Source organism: Apteryx rowi, unplaced genomic scaffold (genome assembly GCF_003343035.1).
Source record: "Apteryx rowi isolate R43461 unplaced genomic scaffold, aptRow1 scaffold_408, whole genome shotgun sequence".
NCBI classification, from domain to species: domain Eukaryota; kingdom Metazoa; phylum Chordata; class Aves; order Apterygiformes; family Apterygidae; genus Apteryx; species Apteryx rowi.
The window spans coordinates 669,254-693,590 of NW_020450606.1; the positions used below are offsets into that span (position 1 = coordinate 669,254).

Here is a 24,337-nt window from a genome sequence, read left to right on the forward strand (position 1 = left end):
ATTATGTTCTTAAAGTTAACTGTGAGTTTTGACAGCTTACACTGCTTGGGAATAGATCTTTATGTTCAGGATAAATGCATAAGATACTAGAGCTTTAGCCCAAAACCTGTAGCACAATCACGTCAACCTTGCCCTGGCAATAAAAGAGGCTTTGCTTTTTCAATACACAACATCTTTCCAGGGTTTGGCTGCCATTCTTGTAGCCAAGCAGTAAAGTATTATTGGCAAAGTGACACAAGTTGAAGTATTAAAGTCTTAAAGTTACTCTCCTTTCTCTACCCTTTCCCCATTCAATCCCCCTGGCTGATCTAAGGAAATGAGGGTGATTGACATTTGTTTTATCTCTTCTTTAATTTTGAGATTTTGTTGAGCRAGAACAGTTTATTTGTGATTTCAAACACAGACAAAGCAATGTATGATAATTACARTTTGATAAATAGTGTCAGGAAGTTATTGGAAGCTTAATTACTACAGAGGTGTCTTTCTTTTGACTCCCAAGTCTTATTTCTGTGGTTTTTACAAATAGTAAAAACCTAAAGATCATAATATCTTAAAATAAAGCTGATCACATTAATGTGAAATCATTCATTACAAATCTGATTTAAAGAAGCCGTAGTAACTGTTTATGTTCTTGGACAGAGATCACTTAAAACTTTTGTGTGCATATCAAAAGCTACTAATCTGTTCTTTTTTGTTTTGTTTTTGTTTTTTGGGAAAAGGAGAGAGAGTGTTCTTGCTGATTTCTTCAGTCTAGCTGGCAGTTCTGAAAGTAATTCTGTGCAGAGGTTTATGACCATATCTGAAACTTGGCTATTACATTGCATGTTAAAGGTGGTATTTTGCTTTTCAATTTGCTTGACACGCTGATATTATGTTAATATGCCCAATTTGAGTTTCTGTTAAAAATGAGGGTCTTCTATAGCTATAGCTTTATATACTTTTGTGCAAATATTTGGAGTCAGTGAAATTTCACTTTTTTTTTTTTTTTTTTTTTTTTTTTACTGAATGTTAAGATGGTTCCTAAAACCATGTTAAGGAAGTGAATAATCAGATACTCAGCTCTTTCATGCTGTTAACATTTACAATATAAACTGGGGAAAAATAGTTCTCTTTTTGAAAAGCCTATAATTATTTTGTTATTAAAAGCAAATGATGAGTTGACATGACTATATTGTCATTTTATAAAATTGTCTTTGCAATATACTCCCTTAAGCCCTTTACCATGATTTATGCAGAGGAATATCTGTTGATTTAGGAGACTGCAGAAGCTACTATAATGGTAGCTAAATATGATTTTATTTTTTTTCTTGATGGCTTTTTTCTTTCTTCAATGTCTCATATTCAAGGAAACAACAAAAGCAAAGTGGTTGGATTTTTGAAACTGAGGTTTAGTTACTGGGCTCTGGAAGTGATGGGCAAATTTAAATTATGAAAGTAAAAAACATGGATGTTATGTTGGCATGAAGTGCAGGGTGTATGCATCTCTATTCTGATGACTCCAAAAGGTGAGCTGGCAATTTCAGTTTTTCTTTCTGTATTTCTCTCTCCTCCTTTTCTTCTCTAACTGTTCTGTAAATTCAGCCTGAGGTAAAAAATGGTCAGTCATTGACTTTTAAATTAAAAAAAAAAAAATCCAATTTCACAAATTATACATGAATTAATATTGCTTAGTCTGTTTCTTAGAATTTTAACGTGAATGAGTAAAAATTGCTGGAATTCATGCTTAGAGCATGAACAGCACCTGAAGAAAAGTGCAGTTTTATGTTGTCGTTTGAACATCATTTGTACATGAGGGTGTCATAGAAGAGTTGGAGCTAACATGTTTGTCTGAGAATTAACTTAACTGGGCAACTGATCGGTTTAGCATTGAGTGCAAATTATTGAGGGAAGTGATCATGCAGTGACCAGATGTTTTTCTAGGTAAAGCAACAACCAAATCCCAGGAGGACAAAGAGGAAATACAGCATGGATTAGAAAAATAAAAATGGCCGAAGTTCAGTAAAGGCAAATGTTGTAATTATTTGGGTAGTTGTTAGTGAATGTTGAATGATGATACTTCAAAAGAAGAAGAAGAAAAAATGTTTCAAAAATGTATAAAATTGTACTTAGGATGTAAAAGTTGATCATGTTCTCTGTTGAATACAAAAATAGAATTTGTTTTTAAATTTTTTACTTCTACAACTACTAGGAAGCAGTACTGCATTGATGACTGCAGTGTTCTAACTCAATGTGCTGTGAATGATAGTGTCCAAATTGCAGTCAAGAGCAGACTTTTCAAACTATCCAAAAGTCTCTAAAGAAATATTCAGAAAACTATACTCTATGGGCTAGAAAACTGAGGAAACAACTAGCTGACTTCCCCCCCCCCCCTTAAATTCATGTGAGGAATAGTAGTAGCACTTTTCTTTAAATAACAGAGCAGTTATTTGGAAACGAAGCAGAACCATTGCTCTGGTGTGCCATATAAGTTCCCTAATCATTAAACCACAGGTGCTGATGAGGGACACTTTCCACCTCATGTGTTGGTTACACAGATGAAAGTACAAGTTCCATATGAGTGGATAAAGAGAAAACTAAGGGCCTCAGCTTGGAGCTGGAAATAAAGGTTCTGTTCAAAGTGCTGTTTATGTTTTACCCAATCAGTCAGTATTGCAAAAAGCCTCGGAGTCCTAGATAAAAGAACAGGAACCCTCCTCCTTCTGGCTTCCTTTATCACTGGGCAACAGATGCCCCCTGCAATCTGTGCATCCTTGGGGTTTTTTCCTCACCTCTTGGCCAATGATCTGCCATCTTAATAGAAGTAGAAAATGGCTTGTTATATGTCTTTGGCCTGATGTTAGGACACTCCTAAAACACCAGGATGGCAATGTTGGTGCATTTTTGGCTAGGGAGGCATGAGAATGTTGATTGTCATTTCCTGGACAAGCGTTCCAGCCACTGGACTGGTTATACTGAACTTCTCTGAAGCTGCAACTTTTGCTGCTGTGCCTTGAGTTAGTTTTAGAAAGTGCATCAGATTAAGCCCTTTTAGATGTTACTACTTACAACTCTCCTAGTTTGAGAATACAAGATGAAAAATAGGCATCAGACTTTCAGTTTAATCGAGATTATTTTGCCTTTCAGCGTGCACTGTAGCAGAGTTTTAGGCACCTTGGTAAGTTGACTGGAGGAATACAGTAGCATAGGTAAAAGTTAAGCAGAGATTTTATCAATCAGTCTGATAGCTTGATGCTTAGAAGCATCAAAACGAAGCTTAACACTTCTGTTTATGAATTTTGGCTGGGACTTTTTCATGAGCTTTTCAGGAACATTGTGGTGATAATTCTCCAAATTATACATCTTCAAATGAAGACAGAGTAACTAAGTAACAGCCCTGTGCAGAAAATCCCCTGCACCAAGGCTAGTAGCTTGGTGTACTAATCTTCCTCTTGAGCAAAAATACAATGATAAATTAAAATATAACATATAACTAGAGTAATGCTTACTAAAAACTGAGATACAGCAGGAATCTGTATATACTTGAAGAGTAAATCTAATATCTGATATTCTATAGTAAACCTTGCTGTTAATAATGTATTCTATCTTAAAAATACCTTAGGGGTAGGGGGACAGACCAGTTTTATATAGTGATTCTGGATGTATTTTCTGTTTTGTTTTTAACATCCTGTTAATGATTAGTAAAATAAAACTTCTGAAATATGTTAAGACTTTGTAAACTGAGTAGTTTCCTTAGTATGTATATAAAAGTGCATGTTATATTGGTGTTGCTTGGTATTAAGGTAAATGAAAGGTACTCATATCTGTTTCCCTTTCTCATCTAAAAGTTGAATAGCAGCATTGCCTTCATACTGATCAATAATATGCATAAACTTAGAGCTAGCTAGGTTTACACAGAAGTGATGTTAGAGCAGATGCAGGTTATTTTAAAGATAAGCTCTGTGTACCTGKACTGTTAGTTTCATTAGTGACTGCTAATGAGTGGATTTCAGTCATAAGTAATAAATGGGCTATTTCTGTATTTCCTGATTTCAGGATTCTTTGAAGAATATGCTTATAAAGGGAATTTGATATTTTTATTGACATCATTACATTAATGGTGGTCAATATGTGAAAATAGTTATAGTATTGTGAAGGTGCCTTGTGCTATTTATCCCCTTTTCTGTGTTGGAATAAAATTAGATTTCAGTGTAATTCTGTCCCCCCATTGAGTTTACTTCTTTAAGAATATTAGTAAAGTTAAAATGTTAAAACCCTTACCTGTAGGCCCAGAGTTGGGGAAACAGCCAACTCCTCTGAGTAGGTAAAGTTTGACACTTCAGGGTAATTTTAAATATCGGTATTAACAATTGCACTCATCTCTCTAACAGATATATCCAGTATTGTGTTTATGCTGTGATCCTTAAATGGTTGTGTGTGTTTCTTAAATAGTTTTGTGCATTTCATGTACTAAATTCTCATTTATTCACTGAGGATATAGATGCATACAAAACTTCTTGCTTTCATCAGAAAAATGAAGTGGAATCAATGAAAATAATTCAACACAATATCAAAATGATATTTACTACTTATCTTCATTCTTCGGTTAAAGCTGTATTGATTGAAGCCTATAACAGGTATTAAAAAGCAGAAAAAGTACATGCAGGGTGACGCCATTTCTAGAGCAAAATATTATGGACATTCATCTAAACTTAATAAGTCTCTTCCAGGGAAATTAGACTTTTTGTCACTTGCAATGTTAGCTTAAAATAATCCGGCTGTGTGTGTTCACAGAGGTAATGGTCAGTAATATAGAGGTGTCTCTGTACCCACTTTGTGGTCTTGTAAGCGCTGTTTCCCTTGCAAGTTCTCAATAGTGAAGTCTGTAGTAGACCTTATGAAGATTCCTGGCTCTTGTTCTTGCATGAAATCTCTGTCAAAGGTAAGGTTTTATTATTGCCTGATTGGTGCTTTTATTATTATTTATGCTTTCTAGTAGCTATTCCTATGTTACTCTCATAATTCTGTGATGATAATTGCTTGCTGGTATCACCCTAAATATTTGGTGCCACTATTTTTTAAAAATTTTTGAGGGTCTTGCGCTGTTGATGTCATTTTAGTTCTGAGATTCTTTTAAAGGTGGTCACCTTCTCTCTGTAGTTAAAATGTTTTGCCTCTCATGTACAGTAACAAAAATCGTTGCAGCAATTGGAGGAAATGCTTTCATAATAAGCTTCAGGAAATGTAGTATACTTAGTTGGCTTTAAGTGACTTGCATATGAATAAAAAGAACCACAGTCATGTTACCATCCAGCTGTTCAGTAACCATTACTGATTGGACAAAACTTTGTGTGTCTGTTGTAGTTGTTTGAATTTTAAACTGCTATTTGTATGATATATTCAGTCTTCCAAGTCTATAAATAAGCAAGCCCATAAAGCAGTGAAGAGCTAAGTGACTCCTCTTTAATAAGACTGTATATGCAAATGGTCAATAGTTGTACAACTAAAACTAGCTGTAGTTTCTGTGAAGAATCTTTATACCCATCTTAACTTTTTCAATTCTTAAGTGAACTATTTGTTCTTGAAAGTATCCAAGAATGAACAAGAACATTTCAGCTTCAATTATGATAAGCTCTAGCAATGTAACATGCTGCCTTTTTGTTGTCCTGCTTTCAGGAGACCTGGAGAGTGTCAGAGTACAGACGTGTGGACAGACTTTTTAGGCACGCTGCTAGTAGTGTCAGTGTTGTGGATTGCTTTTTGGGGGGGAGGGAGGTTGGACACTGGAGGATAGTTGCTGAATAATGATGTTATTGTCAATAACCAATTGTGTCCTAAATTAACTGGTGACAAGATGAGTGACTGCTTTCCCTGACTGAGGGTGGTGTTTCAGAGTCTGCTTAAGCTGATCTGCAGCTGTGCTGCATCTAGAAAAGGAGGTTTTCCTATGTATTCATTGCCATCCTGTACTTGAACCTTTCCATCCTTCCTTTATGTTGACAGTAGCACGGAGTAATCCCTGTCTGTGGGCGTGTTTTGTTGTTGCTAATATTTATGCAGCTGCATGGTTAGGTGGACCAGGGAGATGATCCATCTCACAGTGTAGACTTGAAAGAAACAATTCTGCAAGCATAAGAGAAAGTAAAAAGTCAGGAGTTTAAAAAATGGACAGACAGGTCCCCTTTTCCCCAGACTTGTACTGGATTAAAATGGCCTGTTATGGTCTAACATTTGTGATCATTTCAGCCTCCTAAGGCAAGTGAAATACTGGAGCAGCATGAAAGATCCATAGGACAAACTCTATGAAATAAGATGACAAAATTCCTACTTATTTCAGTGGCAGCTTTATATTGGCTGAGCTGTAACATAAAACTGTGTCTTAAGTACAGCAACAGTTATTTTACCAGGATGCAGTACTGTCGAGAGTTGCCATAGCACTTGATAGTACAGCTTGTCCCATAAAGCATTTCATGCTGGCACAACTTTGGAGAAAAATCTGCAAGAAGAAAATCCTTGAGATATACTGATTTTGCCCAGTTTCACTTGGGCAAAGAAGCAGTTCAGTGTACAGCTGTAAAAACGTGGCTCAGGGGAAGTGGGAGGAGGGTGCCGCCCAGGAGGCGGCTGGGGCTTCCTCTTTTATCAGCAGGCCAGCCATGTTGGGTCAGCTCCGCTGTGTTGTGAAGCCACAACTTTAGAAAGATCCAGTGTGGTGTTTTGTGTAGGTAGGGAACCACTCTGACCCCAGGAGAGCTCCGAACTGGGGGTAGTACACTAGGTTTGAGGTTTCTTGAGTGTGACGTCTGCCGAGCCTGTGAGTGGCCTAGTACAGAACCTCATTCTGTGTATTTATTCATTAGATTGTTTCAGGCCATYTGACTTTTCAGAACAGCTCTTTCTAGGTACAGGGCTTTGTGTTTGACACAGTGACAGCAACTGGCTAGTTTTTTGTGAAATAGAAGATACGGCTTTTTAATCTGGAAGTGTCTTGAAGGGGCCCTAGCATACAATAATAATGGATAATTAAAGACACACTGAATCACATTAACTTATTTGACATTCATGTAAGGAGGAAGCATGTGTCTGCATTAATTTAAACAACTGATTTGTTGCTTTCATAGAAGAAAACTTCAATAAAATTTTTAAATGTAAACTAAGCTACAGCCTTCTCCCTGACCAGGTGCTCCTCCTTCAGCATTTCTTTTGTTACATTATTTTTTTGGCAGCTTTCTGCTTGTGAACTGCCACCATTAGAAGCTCAGTAGGAGCAAAAGTCTATGTTAATTTGCCTGACTGTAACTGCATAATTAAAGCAGTTTATCAGCAGGGGTTAGGACAATCAGTGTGTTCTGATGCTACATGTTTTAAAATTACTTCTGTTGTTCAAACAGATATGTAATTAGTGCATCATTTTAGACTGTTTTTTTACAGGGCTGTCTTGGAGTTTCATCTGATAAAAACCTCTGTAATTTTGCTGCTTAGATAAGCATCTATTTTGTTTGCAGGCTACTTCTAAAGTAACAACTTTTATAGAAATATTAATGTTGGGACTATATTGCATGGATAGATGCATAAAAGCAGTGGTGTGGCGTGTGGGAGTTTTTAAACCAATCCTGTCAGCACTTACTCAGTTTCACTGGCAATAATCAAAAGAGTGAACTGTATCTGGTGGACTCCCATATTTGTAATAATACTTCCATATTTGTATTAGTAATTATTATTGGTGGAGACTAGGATTTAATACCTAGTTCTTACGTGTTTGAACAAGTTTTTTCATGTCAACTAATAACAATACCTGCGTTCTGTCCCTGATACATACCTAATTAGATTTCATTTAGAATATGGTTTCATAGAACATCATAAGCCAGTCTCTAAGTGGCAGTTAACTGTTAAAAGCTGGGCCCTCACCAAACTCTCCCCCCTTCCCCCTTTATAGTATTGACCTTGCGTTGGCACTCTTTGCCCTCCATGATCTTACTCAATTCACTTGCCCAACAAAAGAGAGAGAGGAAAAACCAACCCCCCCAGGGATTGGTTTTGCTGTGTCAGCGGGTTTACTCGGCTCACTGAAAGGCTGGCATGTGCTGGAGGCAGCGCCAGTGGAGTCGTAAAAGCTGTAGGGCCAAGGGAGCTGGGACTTTTTGAGGCCGTTTAGCTTGGTCACACAACTGGCGACACTATAAGACAATGGTGAAAGAAGATGCAAGTAACTTTTGTTTTGCTGGGGGCTAGTGCACTCATGAGTATCAGCTGACATGAGGTTATTTGTATGTCTGACATTTCCAACTAATTGGTTTATTGCACAATGTGTTAGAAATCTTCCCTCTTTTACATGGATTTTGTTGTAGGCGATATCCCTGAAACAGAAGCTTTGAAAACTTTAAAACGAAGTTCTATAGATCAGGTTGGCAGAAAGAGCAGTTATAGTGTTCAACATTGTAAGATCAGCGTGACCCATGGAAAGTTGGGAGCAACAATTTAGAGAAAATTTTAATTTAAGTTATTAAAAAGTACTTGAATTAAATCCTTACATGGTTTAACTATTTTGCCACCTTTCAATTTTAGCATTTAGTTTGACATTACATGAAAACATTCTTCCATTTTACTCAGTTTTTGTGTTCTTTTTGTCAGTCAATAGGAAAAATGGCTTGTTGTAATAGGTTAATGAAAACATATTTTAATGATCTATCACTTTAAGATGACTGAGAATACTAAGATATGGTCTTTAAACATTTCCTGGAGTGAACATCTTTATTTCTTTAAAAGGTCTGTGCAGTTTCTACTAACTTGTAAGAAGTGTTTGTGTTTTCTAATGGCCAAGAGTATTGGAATTTGTATAAGTTTTAGTGGAAAAAGCGCATAGGATGGAAGTTGCACTTTTTTGTACTGTGAGCCACAGGTTTCTGAAAAAATGCCTCGTGGAAAACTCTTCCTTTCTGATTAGGTTCATTCTTTCTTTGTTCTTTAACTAATGTTCAGTTGCCTGTGTATAAATAGATATCTGTACAGTATTTATATTCGGTATTTATTTCACTTTCTATTAATGACATTTTAACAGCTGGTAATGACTAGATTCTACTTCACAAGCTTTATTTATTTATTTTTTATTTCTTCAACTTACTCATAGTCAGTGGGCCATAATATGAAGGTCTTAAGGCCTTGTTGTGAGAATAAATAAGTATGAGGTTTTTAAGAAGTTCTTGGTAAAATACCTCTGTGATCTTGAGCCTCAAAATATATTTCACTTTCACCTTCTCAGTTTTTGCATCTTTTTTTACAATTTCAATCAAGCTTGATTAGATAGGCACTTCTTTGGGTTTAAAATTCTTTGAAAATTAGTGGAAGGGTAGAGGAGAGGCAAGAAATAATAGCTATAGTTGAGGTTAGGGCTGTACTGAGTTTTCCGTCATCTGTTGCATATACTGATAGTAAACTGCTGTCTCTTTCTTACCGAGTCAGTAGTTGAGGCATTTTTTGTAATAATATCTTATGCAGTTGGATTTCAAGTAGTTGTAGAAAGAATGAATTATTACTACTTGATCTAATGACCTTAATGGTGAGGTAGAAGTGGAACAGTTTCATCAAGTTCATTATTTTATATGTACCCTGAGGATAATGATTGTACACACACAGGCAACTGAATGAAAGCAAAATCTGTTTACAGAATTAGGCCATATTTAAGGATACTGAAACTTCTGCCAAACAAGCAGCACAGTGAAATTTCATCTGCCAGTTATATTGCTCTTAATGTTCTTTAATTTAGCAGACAAGATAGTTTGGTTGTAGTTAAGCTTTTCTAATACTGTTGTTCCTCAAGGTTGTGGCATAAATCATTTTACTCAGTAATTTTCTGCATCTTCACTGCATCCATTTTTCCTGTATAATTCTTGCATAAACAATCTCTGGGATACAGCAAAACTTCATGCTGTTAAATTACTACTTGTGTATATTATGTAATTTTGAATATATGCAATTGAATTTATTTTTTCCCAAACCTTTTGTTCAGTTTTGTGGTCTTTTTTTGCCATTTCTTTCTTTGACCTGTGTGCCCTCCCTGCTCTGCTCGCCAGTGTATTCTGTCCAAAAGTAACTTGCAAGGCAATTACTGGTACTCCTGACGGACTTTTCTCTAGGTATAGCTGGCAGCCTGGCTGGATTGCTCTGCAGTGATAGTGAAGGGCAAGAGGCAATGGGCCCAAACTGAAATACAAGAAATTCTGTACAGAAAAAACTCTGAAACATCTGAAAACTCTGAACATAAAAAAAAMCTTCTTTACTGTAAAAGTGACTGAACACTGGAACAGGTTGCCCAGAGAGGCTGTGAAGTCTCCATCCTTGGAGATACTCAAAACCAGCCTCGACACAGCCCTGAGCACCCTGCTCTAGGTGACCCTGCTTTGAGCTGGGCGATCTCTAGCCATTCCTTCCTAGCGAGTCGGTAAAGTCAGCAGGTTTGTCTTAGCTGAAATTCACTTCAAGATAGCCACAGTTTGTAGGTTGTTTGTTTTGTTTTGTTTTCTATAAAGTTGCCCAGCAAGTTACTCCTAGTCATTCTCTCTTGCCCATCTTTCCACCATTTTCTCCAAAACGGTTTAAAAACAACCCCAAGCCTTAAAGCCTCAAACTTGTCCCATATTTCACGAACCTTAAGGAGGACACCTTCCAAGTTTAGTTCCAAATGTATTTAATTTACAACCTCTTCAGCCTTTTCTATATAAAGCAGGACTGGGAAGACTTTTTAAAGACTTGTTGCACAAAGAGGAGTAGCATCTCTTAAGTAATGATTTTACTTGGAAGGAAATATGCTTCCCAAACCACATTCTCAGAATTTAGGAGGAAAAGAGGCGGCGTAAGAGACTGCAGTTCTTAACTGCAAGAGGTGGCAGATTATTTCTCTCTCCTCCCATCAGCCTAGCCCTGTAATGTGTTTTGCATCCAACTTTGTTGAAATAAATGACCTAGTGGATATTTCAATTGTCTGCTTTTGGTAAAACTAAACGTATTGGCATAACTTTTCACTAGCTTTTTTTTAATAAGCCATATTAAGTTTCTTTAAAAATATATATATATTAACTCAACCCACAAAGAACGCAACCTTATGGGACAGGAGGGAATCAGTGGAGAAATTCCAAGCACAAGTATACTAAGATAGAACAGAAGAAATTTGAAGTCTGTTCCCATCTGTGTTCCCATATTTTTTGACTAATTTTTGCTTTCAAAATACATTGTATGGGCTTCCTTTCTTCTTACTCTTTCTTTCAGTCTTATCTGAGTTGAGTTAAGAAATTATCCTCTCAATAGCAATAAGACTTCCATTTAAATACTAGGACACTTTGTGATCATAGAAGAGAAGTAACTGTCATTATTCAGTTATCTTACAGATAAATATTTGTGTGACTGTTTGAGGTCTGAACAGGTGGTTCATGTGATTATTGACATTACATGCAATATTTGCCACTGAAAAATAAAGGTGTGTATATTTCTTTGCGAATAAAGAATCTAAAGGTTTTTTTGTGGTTAAATGTACAGTATCATCCGTATATTGTCTTGCATACAACTTAAAAAAAGAAAAAACACATGGTGCAACAAAATAATTTGAACCACAGACACCTGCATTTGAGATTACGCATTTAAAAATTTGAGATTAACGTAATTACAGAGAGATAGACTACCTCATTTTATATAACAAAAAAAAGTAATTTTCTCTGTCCATAAATACAGCATATTGTTGCTGCTTGAGGAAGCACTGGTTGTTGAGACTTTGCACGGTGTTATTTCCATTGTGAGAGCGCCAGAGGGAACCGAGCAGGCCCCGATGGGTGGGTGGGTTTGCAGTGCCTGCAAGCCTTCCGCCGCTTATGCTGTGGGGAGCAAAAGCTGCATTTAGACATTCCCTCCTTTTCAGGAACACAACTGGCCATTTTATTTGGAGACAACTCTCCTTGCCATTTGTCCTTCTTGCTCTGACATGTTTTAATGGTCCTGTGGTGCAGGTTATCATGTATCTGACATGGTAGTAACCCATACCTTTCCCATTCTGCCTTTATGGCAGCTTGCCACGACTCCGTGTAAGAAATAGCAGCATGTTCTTTGCACTACCCTCTGTTGGTTTAGGAACGTGATCTGATTTATCATACATTTAAAATAATACTTTGTACGACCTCATACTGAAACAGTTTGTCGTTATCCCAACAGAAAATAACTCACTCCTGTTTATCCTTTAAAAAAAGAAAAAAGAAAAAAAGATTGAATTGTTTAAATAGTAATAGTGCAGTTTTGATCGTGATTGAGTGAAATAAGCTGCAAATGCCTTGTGGTAGATATTTCCATCAAAGATTAAATTACAGCAGAGAGCACATTATAATTCAGCTACACTTTGTGTCAGGTTCTGTTTTATAAATGAAAGTTATTTTTTCTTTCTTTTTTTTTCCCCTTTTTTCAGCTTCTGAAATTAACAGAGATATTTTTTAAGCCAGTATTGTCTAGAAAGTTACCTGAGATAACGTCTTTAAAACTAGTTTAAATGGCATTGTTCTTAAAACTCACAGTAGCTGATAGCATGTGTCAGAAGAAATAATTGCTTTCATTTTCAGATTATGCTCTTGGACTAGCATGTGTGTACAACAGTAAAAAGAAATCTCCTTCCGAGTACTGATTCCTTCAGATAAATTTTCCATATACCTTTCATGATTCCTTTTTTTTTTTTATTCCATCTTTATCCTTGCCTATTCCACAAAACATTTCAGACTTAAAAAAGCTGAATTAAAGATAGAACATTCTAAGAAACAGTGCTCCCTCTGGTATTTATGAATACGAAGTACTTCATGTATTTGTTGGCATTAAATCTTTCAATATTTCCTCTGTGTGTGTGTGTGTGATTTCCTGGAAGAATTTTAATGAAATTCGGGGAAAAAGCCACATTTACAATTAACTTAGCTTGTCTTAATTTTTATAAATGTGAATTGTGGTAAGCCAGAACCACCTGATTTATAAGTAGGAGGCTCCTTTGTTATGTCCCATATTTTAAGTTTAGCTCAATGATTTTAAAGAGGTGTTTCTCTTTATTTGGGCCTTTACTTGATTTCAAAGGTTGTAGTAATTAACTTTTCTCTTTACTGAAGTTTTATTTTTTCCAAAGCTTTTACCCTTAATTGTTTTTTAATTACATTTGTGGGAAACTTACCCAGCTTTACTCACTGTTTAATGAAAACGGAGATGGAAAGTGTCCTCCGTCTTGTGTTCATCATCTCATTTTTGGAAGAATGAATACTTGAATGTATTACTTGAATATACCTATATCTGTTAATTAAAATTAGAATTTAGATCATTTACTTTTAAAAGTGTTTTTTTAGCACTTGCTCTCTTTCTCTAAAAGTAGTGTTAAGATCTATCTTTGGGATTATTGATGCCATTGGTGCAAGGGGGTACCTATGTAATGGTGACTGTCATTTTATTTGGTATACTGTGGCCAGTATTAAAGTCTTGTCACCTCTTCCTCCTCTCTAACTTTCATTCAGTATATCTAGCTCTATTTTGAAAATTATAACTAACATTCCTTTTTTTAATGGTAGATTTTGAAGATTTTCCCCATGAGTATTTGAAATGAAGTTCTTAAACACTGACGAATTGTTGCTCTCTGTTGCTGTCCTTTGGAGTGATTCAGATGGAATTTCTATATGGTGACCATTTCACTTTTCTTGAAACTATTAGGTTGCTTTACCAACAATGTTTCATCTGTTAAGTCCCTGAATGACTCCAAAGAATAGCAGTGTTTCTGTAGTACTTGGTAGTCTTGTTCTTGTTCCTCTGTTCTGTGGGAGAAGGTACTTTAAGAAATCACACTTGTTTTGCAGCTATTCTAAAAAAGAATGAGATTCCAAAAAACATACACACAAACCCCCCAAAACGTTTTATAAAAGATAAAAGATATTTTGAAACCTAAGTACTCATTAAATAACACAATAAAACAAAACTCTACCTCCATAGTATCAAGAAGACTTTTCCCATCTCCTGCTGAAAATGCAGCTCTCAAATTCATGGTATGGAGTTTGTCTACTGTTTATTTAATTGTTTTATATGGAATGTAACAATGTTACATAGTTTCCATGTTTGGTTATTTGTTTGTTTGTTTATTTATCTATTAGGAAGAACAGAACCGAGGCAAGCCCAACTGGGAACACCTGAATGAAGATTTACATGTACTTATCACTGTGGAGGATGCTCAAAACAGAGCAGAAATAAAACTTAAGAGGGCTGTTGAAGAAGTTAAAAAGTTGCTGATACCTGCAGTAAGTATTTGTATGCAAGTCTTTGATTTACGTTTCCAGGAGTTACTTCTGAAATATAATTAATAATGCAGTAATAAGAGTAAGCCTGCATGGCAGCATTATGAAATTCAAGTTATTGTATTAACATATATATTATATCAATCTATTATTTTTTGTAATATTGTGGTGATTGTTAAAGTGTCTTATCCTTGGTAGAATTATTTCTCAGATTAGAAGAATACTTTTAAGAAATGTTGATTTTTCTGCCTCTTAGAGGTAGATACAAGGAGTTCTCATCACCTTTAAAAGGCAGTGCTGACTGTTAGAAACATTGGCTTTCTCACCTTCTTTCAGTAAAAGGGTGCTTTCCTTTAAGGCTAGGGAAAAGTGACATGCTTTTATGTTTCTTTTTGAGATGATTCTGATACTTTAAGGAAAGAAGGCATGTTTTCTTAGGTCCTCGTGCTAAACTCCTTCCAAAAAGAACAAATCCCCTCAGGAGGATGGTATCAAAAAAGCATTGCTATCACTGTATTGGGGAAGAATAAACATAGTAAAACTAACTTGTGTTTTTAGTAGCAATAGGTTCATTTATATAYGTGTGTGTGTGTGTATGCATATATATAATATATATGCGTGTGTGTGTGCATATATATGTGTGTGTGCACATATATGTATATATAAACTTGTTTGTTTCGGTTTTTGGAACATGCTTTATCTTAAGAGTGTACTGATTATGTTCTTGTAAGAACTGAAAAAATCCTGAGATGAAATTCAATCTTGAATAGAACTAGTAGGATGAGGTCTTAAGTGATGTTATTAAAGACTTGTTGTGTGGCTAGTGTATTTGGTAAGATGATTTTTTTTTTTTTCCTGTTGCCTGCTAATATAAACTGACTTGTTCCCAGCCAGCCAACTTAGGAGCCTTTTCAAGAGACCAGAATTTTACCCCATGAAAGCCAGTCTCTTTCATCTACTATTCTCACTCACAGCACTACTATTCTCACTATATTCTCATTCAAAGCAAAGGGACTCGGCATGGCTTTATGCTGCATTCCATGACATTAATTTGCATCTTGATTTTTACCACTTTTGTGCCATTATAAAACAATAAAAATAAATTTACATCTTTCTCAGTGGAGGAAATATTTTCCATATTCTGAGGAAAAATTAAGTTTAGCTCCTGAAAGAAAGTAGCAGTTGGTATTTAAATGAGCTAGTGATTTTGGGTGCTTTCTTAGTGAATGCTAGTAGAGGCTGGCTGCGACAAAATTTGTGGTGACATATGCTGATATAAACAAATTTGTTCAGAACCGTGGGATCCAAAGAAATGTTGCAATATACGACATGTTTTAAGAAGTTACCAAGGATGAGGGGAGAGACTTAATTTTTGAATTAACAAAATGTGGTGGAATATTAAGTTGCAGATAAGAAAAAGATATAATGTACACCTTTTCACTTTGCACATTGTCAGCTCCTGTGAAAGGAGATAGACCACAACAGAAAGTAGATCTTCAGAATGTATACATATAAAAGAGATCCTGAGCACATTAGGGTTGTCTTATCAAGATTAGAAATGGCAAGAAGAAAAGAATATTTTTCATATGGGCAGAACTGAAACCCTTAGGCTCAGTTCTCTAGTCCCTGTGTAGCAAGTAAGTTTTTAAAAGATATCCACCCTGCAATATGCAATTACTTGTTTTCAAGCTTCCCATGGTTCTTCTGCAACCTCGCTTCTGTTGCTGAATGTGTGATGACTGAAGGGTTGTTCTGGAGATGATCTGATAGATCATAAAACCCAATATGTCCAAAGTACTTGATGTCTATTCAGTGTAGGTTTGTGATATGTCTGGTTTCTGGAACTGGGGTGTGTGTGGTTAGATGGTTTGAGCCTCTAAAAAAAAAAAAAAAAAAAAAAAGTGAATACAGGAGTAGTTTTTCATTGTGATAGTGTCAGCCAACTTCTTGTCTTGAAACATGCTCTGCCTTATTTTCGGATCAGTTGGGGGAACTCCGTAACCCAGAATACAAGGTATTTTTTTCCCTTTAGGAGGGAAGAAAAATCAGGGCTAACTGTTGTTCAAAAATAGCATCTCTTGAAAAACACATTTTCTGTCAATTCATTTCATTAACATGTTTCTATATTTTGTGTAGGCATAACAGATTCAGGCCATTTCTAGTATATATGCAACGGAGTTACAGCTTTATTGGTTSTCATTGCTGAAAATCATACTTCATAGGGATAGGCATATGTAGTTGCACACTGATGAATTAATATATAGGTAAGTTTGTTTTTGTACTACCTAGTGTGTCTCTTTAATTAGTAAATAAAAAGCACCTGTTTAATCAAATTCTGGTTTCAGGCAATTTGGAAGGTTGAAAAATTCTGTTTTAGGATATAAAGGTGGGGAAAATGTTTCATACAAGAAATCAAAAACATTTAAGTAATCAGGGAAAGGTGGGGGCAGGGGGGAATCCTAGCTAACTTCATGGTGGGAGAAATTGGGGGTATGGGAAGATTCCCAAGATATTTTAACATGTATAAATGGAAAGTTGGAAATTCTCTTTCACATAGTAGAATATTTGCAACTATTACTGTTTTCCAAATATATGTGAGAAATTTAAAATTCATAAAAGGTATTTATTTCTGTCATTGTTGCTGTTCTTTCCGTCCAACTTGACAAAAAAAATAGGAATTTCATATGAGAGAAAATTCAGTCTAATTCTTGCCATATAGTGGCAATATCCTTTTTTTCTCAGATACACTTCAGAAAAGCTAGCTAGTGCTAGATATAGGAATGAATTATTAATTTATTGGAACAGACAGTAATTTTTCTGGTCAACATATTAAAGGATCTAGCTACATTTTATAACAGCAGTGCACAAATAGGCATATTTCTAAAATGGATTTCCATGTGAAGATAGGTGGAGAGAGGCTATTTCAGTAGCATAGTGTGTTTCTTCTCATCTTCACTAATTAGGATCATTAGTATGTGGTTTGKTTTTTTTTTTTTCTTGTGGATGTGAATTTATTCATTTCCCCTTTCATTTGATCTAGGATTTTTACCAAGATGGTGATATAGTTGTACAGTTTATCTTTAGAAAGAAAAAGGACAGCTTGAGGCAGACTGACTGAGCAAGCCATTTTTCTCAAGCAGAAAGGCTGAATTCCTAAATTTTTTAATTAACATTTCTTTGGTATGAAACTTGTTATTTATTGTGGCTTTGTTTCAAGTTCTATGAAATTAATTCTTTCCTCTTCCCATAGTTCACTGAGCTATTGGTCAGTATCTGGACCTGCAAGATTGTATGATACTGCTCTTTCATGTTTTTCTCCTAAGAAAAATAGAAAGAAGAAAGCAGTCTGTAGGTTTTCGGGATCACATTGAATTGCACCTTCCTCATGCCTCTTTCTAAAGTGAATCCTACATGGTATTGATCTCTCCTGTCTTCACTGTTAGAGTTTTAACATTTTATTTGTTATTCGCTAGAGTTCAGTAAAGACAGGCAGTTCTCTTGAGACAAAAGTGGTTCTGTATTGTATATTGCAGAATGTAATAAAAAGTGCAGAGCCTGTGTAAGGGGACTTATGTGATTGTTAAATATAACATCCTGAATTACACTGGTATGTTATTGTTAAAGATTTGGAATTATTCTTCAAGGTACTGGGCAGTAGGGCTGAGCTGCTCTACTGTAGAAATGTGAGAGTCTTCTACATGTTCTAAGATGTATTGACTGAGGGTGTGCTGCTAGCTGAATCTATTTTCTAGATACTCCTTTTGTTATACACATGTTCAGGTATCTAGTCACTATTTCACCTTTATACTGTCTTTCTATAGGCTGAGGGATCTATGACATAAGGAATCTGCATGCAATACTTTTTCCTCCTTTCCCCTTTGACTCCACATCCTTCCCCTCTGAGGAAAGGATCGTATTTGTGGCTTTACTTAACACTTGTTTGATCTGGAATCAGTGTTTTTCAAATCTTTTGTCTCACCGTTCCTGGGTAGAGGCAGCTGTAATTCTAGCTAGTTGCTGTTTCTATCTTGTTGGAAGACAACAGTAAAATAGTATTAATGGATGATGTTCCCTCTTAAATTGTATACATCATTTGCTACTATGATAATGGTATCTTAAGATTGTAATAGGCAGGAATAAAGTTGCAGTAGAAGATTGTGTAATTTTGTTAGTACATTTGGTTCTTGTCTGTAAAAGTGACTACATTTACTAGACTAGACTTTTCAGTCTTGAATATCTTTAAATTTAGCCATATGGTATGGGGAAAAAGTATCATTGTTTAAGGGAAAAATTCATTGTGCTTAATTAAAATAAATACTGTGACAATATCACTAGATATTTCTCATAATATCGTATCATTGAAAGCATGCTTATAGATGATGTTTACAATAACAAAACTTCACAGATTTATATTAATTTATCAATTTCATAATCTCAAAATTCTTAGAGTAGATGAATGTCAATGGCAAGGATTCATTTAAAAAGAAGTCATTCAAACAGAAATAAAACCATGTGATATATAGGAGATGGTGAGATGATTGTTGCTTGTAAACATTAATTATGACTTGAAAAGTAGATGGGAATCAACAAACAACTGATGTTGTCAGTTTTGTGTATCTTATAGCAATTTTAATCATCAGACAACAATTGCTATCAGCCTTTGATAGTATTCCCAAGTATATCATCCTGCTTAGTAATAGATTCTGCAGTGTTTAGTTGAGGAATTTAATAGTTGAGTAAGGAGAGGATGTAAAATTAAGCAGTTACTAGAACACAGTTCCCACATGAAGATCTGTAACAAATTCGTGTACAGCTCCAAATTCTCAAAAACTAATAAACCATTTAACAGTAGAGGGAAAACTGGATAATTCTTCCCATATGGAAGCTGAAGGAGCTGAAGTTGCAAGTAACTTTAACTTTGTCAATCCTAGGGTCAAATTTCAAGAAAAAAAACCTTGGAAAGCTACAAAGCCTCAAATATAAAGCAGAAATACCAAACTGAAGTAAAGAATGTTGGATTAACTGTTGTTACTGTCCTTTAACCATATCATGGTTGCTGCTGTGACTTAGTTGATTTCCAGCAAGCCATTCTGAAGAGTAGATAAGTATGAATTTGTGAAACAGTGAAATAGAAGAAATAAAGCATAACTAGCTCCTCTAAACACCTTCATAAACAGCAGAGAGAAAATAGCTATACTTAACAAATGATAGAGTAGTAAAAACCAGAATGAGAACAACTGTGCATATACCTGAATAAAATTGCCCAAAGGCTGAAGCTGTTGCTGAAAGAAGTGACAGAATCATCTGGAGTTAGGGTTTTCTGTCGGGTGAGTTTACTTTGGCCTGGGCTTCTGGTACAGTTAAGTAGAGAAAGGCACTAGTAGAAAAGTAAAAATGGGAGCAGCAAGCAGAGTGCTTTGAAGAAATGTTAACCAGGATGGCATGATAAGAAACATAGGCTGTTTTCAGAGAAAATTAACAACTTGACATTGTAAGATTTTGTATTTCAATTCTGATTGGGATGCAATAAGAACAGCCTCACAAAGTTGCAGCTGAAGTCTAGATCATGGAAAAAAGGAGGAATGCTTGTGCTGATGATGGATGCCTTCAGAATAAGCTGTGACAAAAGATAGGACTGCAGAAAAACTTTTCAAGAATTATTTTGAAGTCAGAAAGATTAAAACAGATAACATACCCAATGTTTATAAAACAAGGAGTGTCATATTCTATGTAGTAATAGGTAATGGAATTAAGAATAAAGGAAGTGGTGGAAGGAAATCTGGAGAAAGAGTAGGATTGGATTTTCTCCTTGAAGATAATGTTAGCCATCTTTTTGCTGTGAAGAAAAAGCATTGAATAAAAAAGTAAAATAAACTATTCACTATAATCTTCATGGACTTTGAGAACATTTGGTAGTCTTCCTTATGATCATGGAGTGTCTTGAAATGTAGTATGCCAACAAAAATGTCAGCAAAGGTGTTGTATGAAGATGTAACGTAGACCCAGCTAAAATAAACAGATATGGCCTAATGGTTAAACATAAATATTGGTGTTAAAGGGAAAACAGTCTCTTCTGTGAATTCTTTTGCATCAATTTTGTAAAGAGATGTTAGAGAAACACAGTACAAGCATTTCATGGTTACACTGAACAGCTTGTCTTGCTAAAGTGGGTCCTTTCCATGGCGGCTCCGTTAACATACAAGGATTTTACTTTTGGACTTTCTTCTTCCAAATGCTAGCTGTACTCTTACCAAAGCGGCAGCAGAAAATGACATTATAGTGTGTTTCATCTGATTTAATGTGTTGTATACTGAATGTTTTTACAGTTTGGAACATTCATTATAGTCATGCTTGGTATGCAAGTACTTGGTAAGTAAGGCTAACTGACCTTCCTGTTACTAGAGATGTTACTTGTGATGGTGTTTCTATTTTTAGTCACTCCTAAATAGAAAAAAATGCATGTTTTAAGTAATATGTTTATAGTGGGAGAGAATGAAGGGGCAATAATATTGGCAGGATTTGTTTTTCAGCTAAATAAGTTAAAAGCACCCTTTTTTCCCCAAAGACTGCCTTTAAACAAATTCTATTAGATTTAAAAAAAAATTAAATTACTAGTAATTCCCTTACAAGTGTAAATTTGAGTTGTGGCTTATTTTCAACTTTTACATTAATACTGAAAAGTGTCTTTTGTTTTTACCTTGGCTATATTGTGTGCCAAATTTCTTACTAAAAACTGAACTGTTATAGTGGAAAGAATTTTAATTGTGCTCTAACTTAAGAAAATGTGGATTTTATAGTAATGCTTCACATTATTTGTTGTCCTGCAGCTGTAGCGGGCAATAGCTTGAAATATAATTTATATTAGGAAAATAAAGATTTCGTTCATCTTAGCTATTTAAAAACCCCAATACATTCCACATGTAAGTTTTACTTCCCTGAATAGCTCTTTCTAACTCATTCCTGCATGGTGTGCTGTTTTGTTTTTTTTTTTTTTTTTCCCCACAAATGAGAATATAGTGCAGCCTTCTACAGTCTCCCTGTTGAAATGTTGGTCATGCTGTGCAATTCGTTGTTTGCTACTTGTTCAGTTAGAGTTACGAAAATGAATAGTAAGTGATGTAGTGGCAGAAAAAGGACACTGCTGTCTTTAAAAGCTTTTAGGAAAATCCTACCTTGCATCTGTTTTATAAATTCAGATACAAGCCTCTTACAGGGAATATCATGTAAATGATGAAAAGAGAAGCTCTGTAGCGAAGATAATGAAGCAGCAAAACTTCTTGGGAGTGACTGCTGAATAGCATGTGGTAAACTTTTTGATGTGGACAAGAGGTGATAATATATTATTTTTAGTAGCATAAGGAAACTTAATGTTTCCATGATAGTTTGAACTAAGGGCCGCCAATCCTGCTGTTCCTGATGATTTGTTGATCTTGTTTCCTGTTTTGCATTACTGGCCTTCATCTGATCATGTAGTGAGCCCATTTAGGGAGCTTAACCTTGGATTAGCTGACTTGCTGTAGAGTCAGATTTGTTTTAGTGCTGGCACAGTTGATGGAATGGGAAGATGGAAATGGGGAAGAACGGGATTGCAGCAGACCAGCCTTAAATATATTTATACTATTGTAGAACTTCATGTTGAGTATGGTCAGCTGCAGATGAGAGCAAAATAATCAGATACTTTGCGTACCAGAATATGACAGTGGAAAACGAAAGACAGCCTAGTAGTCTCCAGTACTGGTAATTTCAATAGTTCACAAGATTAGGTAATAAAAAATGGGTTGTGTTGAGCAGCCCTTAAGTAAATTCTGGCATGCATTTTAATAGTCATCTTCCCCTGAAAATTTACTGTGTTGTACAAGTCTTGAGTTTTAAAGATGAGGGCAAGACTCTCTTATAGTAGATTACATATGAAGTGTTCATGTATTGTACTCGATATGCTACTGCAGTGTTAAATTTCTGAGCTTTGGCTAGCATTGACTGTTAACAGACTAACTCAGCCCAGCTGCAAGTTTGAAGCAGCTCTCCCCATCTTTGCACTCAGTGGATCTGTGCATTGCATAGATTTCGACTGATGTTTCTTACAGATTTGGACATGTAGTGGTTGACATGTAGTCAAATCAAAAAGTAATGGTACAAACTGAGGCACAGGATTCTTGTCCCTGTAAGCTTGTTTTATATTAAAAGGAGAAAGAAGCTTCTCCAACAGTAACTTCTAAGTACCTTAATCTAGCTGTTGCTCTGAGTCATCCTCCAGCCATCTTTGTTGATGGTTTATAGAACCTAGGAAAATCAGTTTATTATGCTTAAATATGTTTACCTCTGAATACCCTCTTTTCCCCATTTTCCTCCTTCCCCCAAAATATTTCTAGGACGTGTATGCCACCTTCCTCTCTATCCATTTCTTTAAGGTGTTACAGATGGATAAATTGAAAGAAAATGTTGAATGCAATTTCTGAAAAAGATCTTGGGAAGTTTATAGTAAAATGGCCCTTCCCAAAGAGAAGTGAAGAAGCTCCATTGCTTGAAACTCAGCAGACATGTGCCCTTCCAAAGCAAGATTATTCATTGACTAAGAGCTCTAAGGTTCTGCATAGGTTTTGTCTATATTTCAGAAATGTGCTTCATCTATTTGGTTTTGAAAGACTTTGCTGTGGAAGAAAATGTGACATGGATTTATTGTGGCAATTCATTTTGTAGTATCCATATCTTTTCTCATTCTTTATCCCACCTTCTTCCTTGTTTCCTTTGTTTTCAGGTATTTTTACTGCCCGTATTCTTCTTTATGTTCCTTTTCTTTGTCTTGACAGCCCTGGAATAGGATTTGTAGGCTGGGGTCTTTTATATAGAATCTGGTTAAAGTAGTTGTCCCTTTATGCAAGGAGCATATGATGAAGCTATGATTCTCTTTGCCTATTCGTCTTGATAAAGATGACAAAAGAAAAGCTACAGCAAACTACCTGTGTATTATTGTCCTTATCCTTCCATTCTAGTAACAGTTGGTCTTTTAGTTTCCCATTCTACTTCATATTTTTGTCCTCAGTGGCTGCTCAGAATAATTGTACTTTCACTTCTCAGTGAATTTTATGAATTTAATTTAGGACTTTTTTTTAAATTTAACATTATACATTAATGTCTTAATTCTAGTGTAATTTTATTTATCTTGGGTACCAAAGCTTTTTTTTGGAAATCACAGCCTCATACCTAAGTGGAAGAAATGCTAATTGTAGGGTTGTGGTTCTTGGGGAGACATAGTATAAAGAGTAGTCATTTTGTTGTTCTACAGGTTTTTTCTTTGTGCGTTTTTTTTTTTTTTTTTTTATATTAGATGTATTAAGGAGGTCAAATCACTTCAGGTACAAGTCTTATAGGCAACATTTTCTGGAGGGATCTTACTGATTGCAAAGGTTTTTAGTGTTAAGTAATAGTAAAGTAACCAGTGAGCATTTCACTTTCTGAGTTACTTAAAGCATGCTGTATTACCAGTGTTAGTTTTGAAATTTAGATTTACAGTTATACAAAAACAAAGCTTGTCATGCAGACATTTGTGGTTTAATGCTGGCTGATGATTTTCTATTCATCAAGTTTCTTTACCTTTTGCTATTTTGACAACAGAACACTCAGCAAATTCTAACCTTGGGAAGACAGGCCAGAATTTCACAGCTAATATTCATTAGAAGACTTAAGTGACTCTTTTCTAAAGAGCACAGAAAGGTTTGAGATTGCAGTAGAGAATTTGTGGGATTTCTTTCTTGGATAGGCCATTTGTAGCTTATGCCTGGGAGCATTCAAGACCCTGTTATCAGAAACAGCACTGATGGGTGAGATACAAGAGATGGAGCTGGCTGTTTAAAATAGCTTATATTGCATTTAGTAGCATACTTTAATTTAAACTTGAGACTGGCAAACTGTCATGGGAAGCAAAAGATTAGGTGAAATGTTATTGGAAAGCTATGTTACTTGGAATACAGTTATTAATAATAAGTATTTAAATGTCCAAGTAGTTCATTTTTCTTGTGTGCTGTTGTGAATGGCATGCTTTCTGCTGTTTTTTCTCCTATCTTACATATTTCAATAAG

The 24,337-nt window shown here is 35.4% G+C and overlaps 1 protein-coding gene across 12 annotated transcripts in view; it reads left to right on the forward strand.

Moving 5' to 3' along the window:
- The window catches only part of QKI (QKI, KH domain containing RNA binding), a 170,516-nt gene that overhangs the window by 99,953 nt on the left and 46,226 nt on the right, over positions 1-24,337 (forward strand). For 11 of the 12 annotated variants that reach the window (XM_026075622.1, XM_026075624.1, XM_026075628.1 and 8 more), the window contains one exon: positions 14,121-14,264. The exons of the other annotated variant lie outside the window; for it this stretch is intronic. In XM_026075622.1, coding sequence (XP_025931407.1) covers positions 14,121-14,264 — 144 coding nt within the window. The remainder of the gene's footprint in view (positions 1-14,120; positions 14,265-24,337) is intronic. 12 annotated transcript variants of the gene reach the window in all.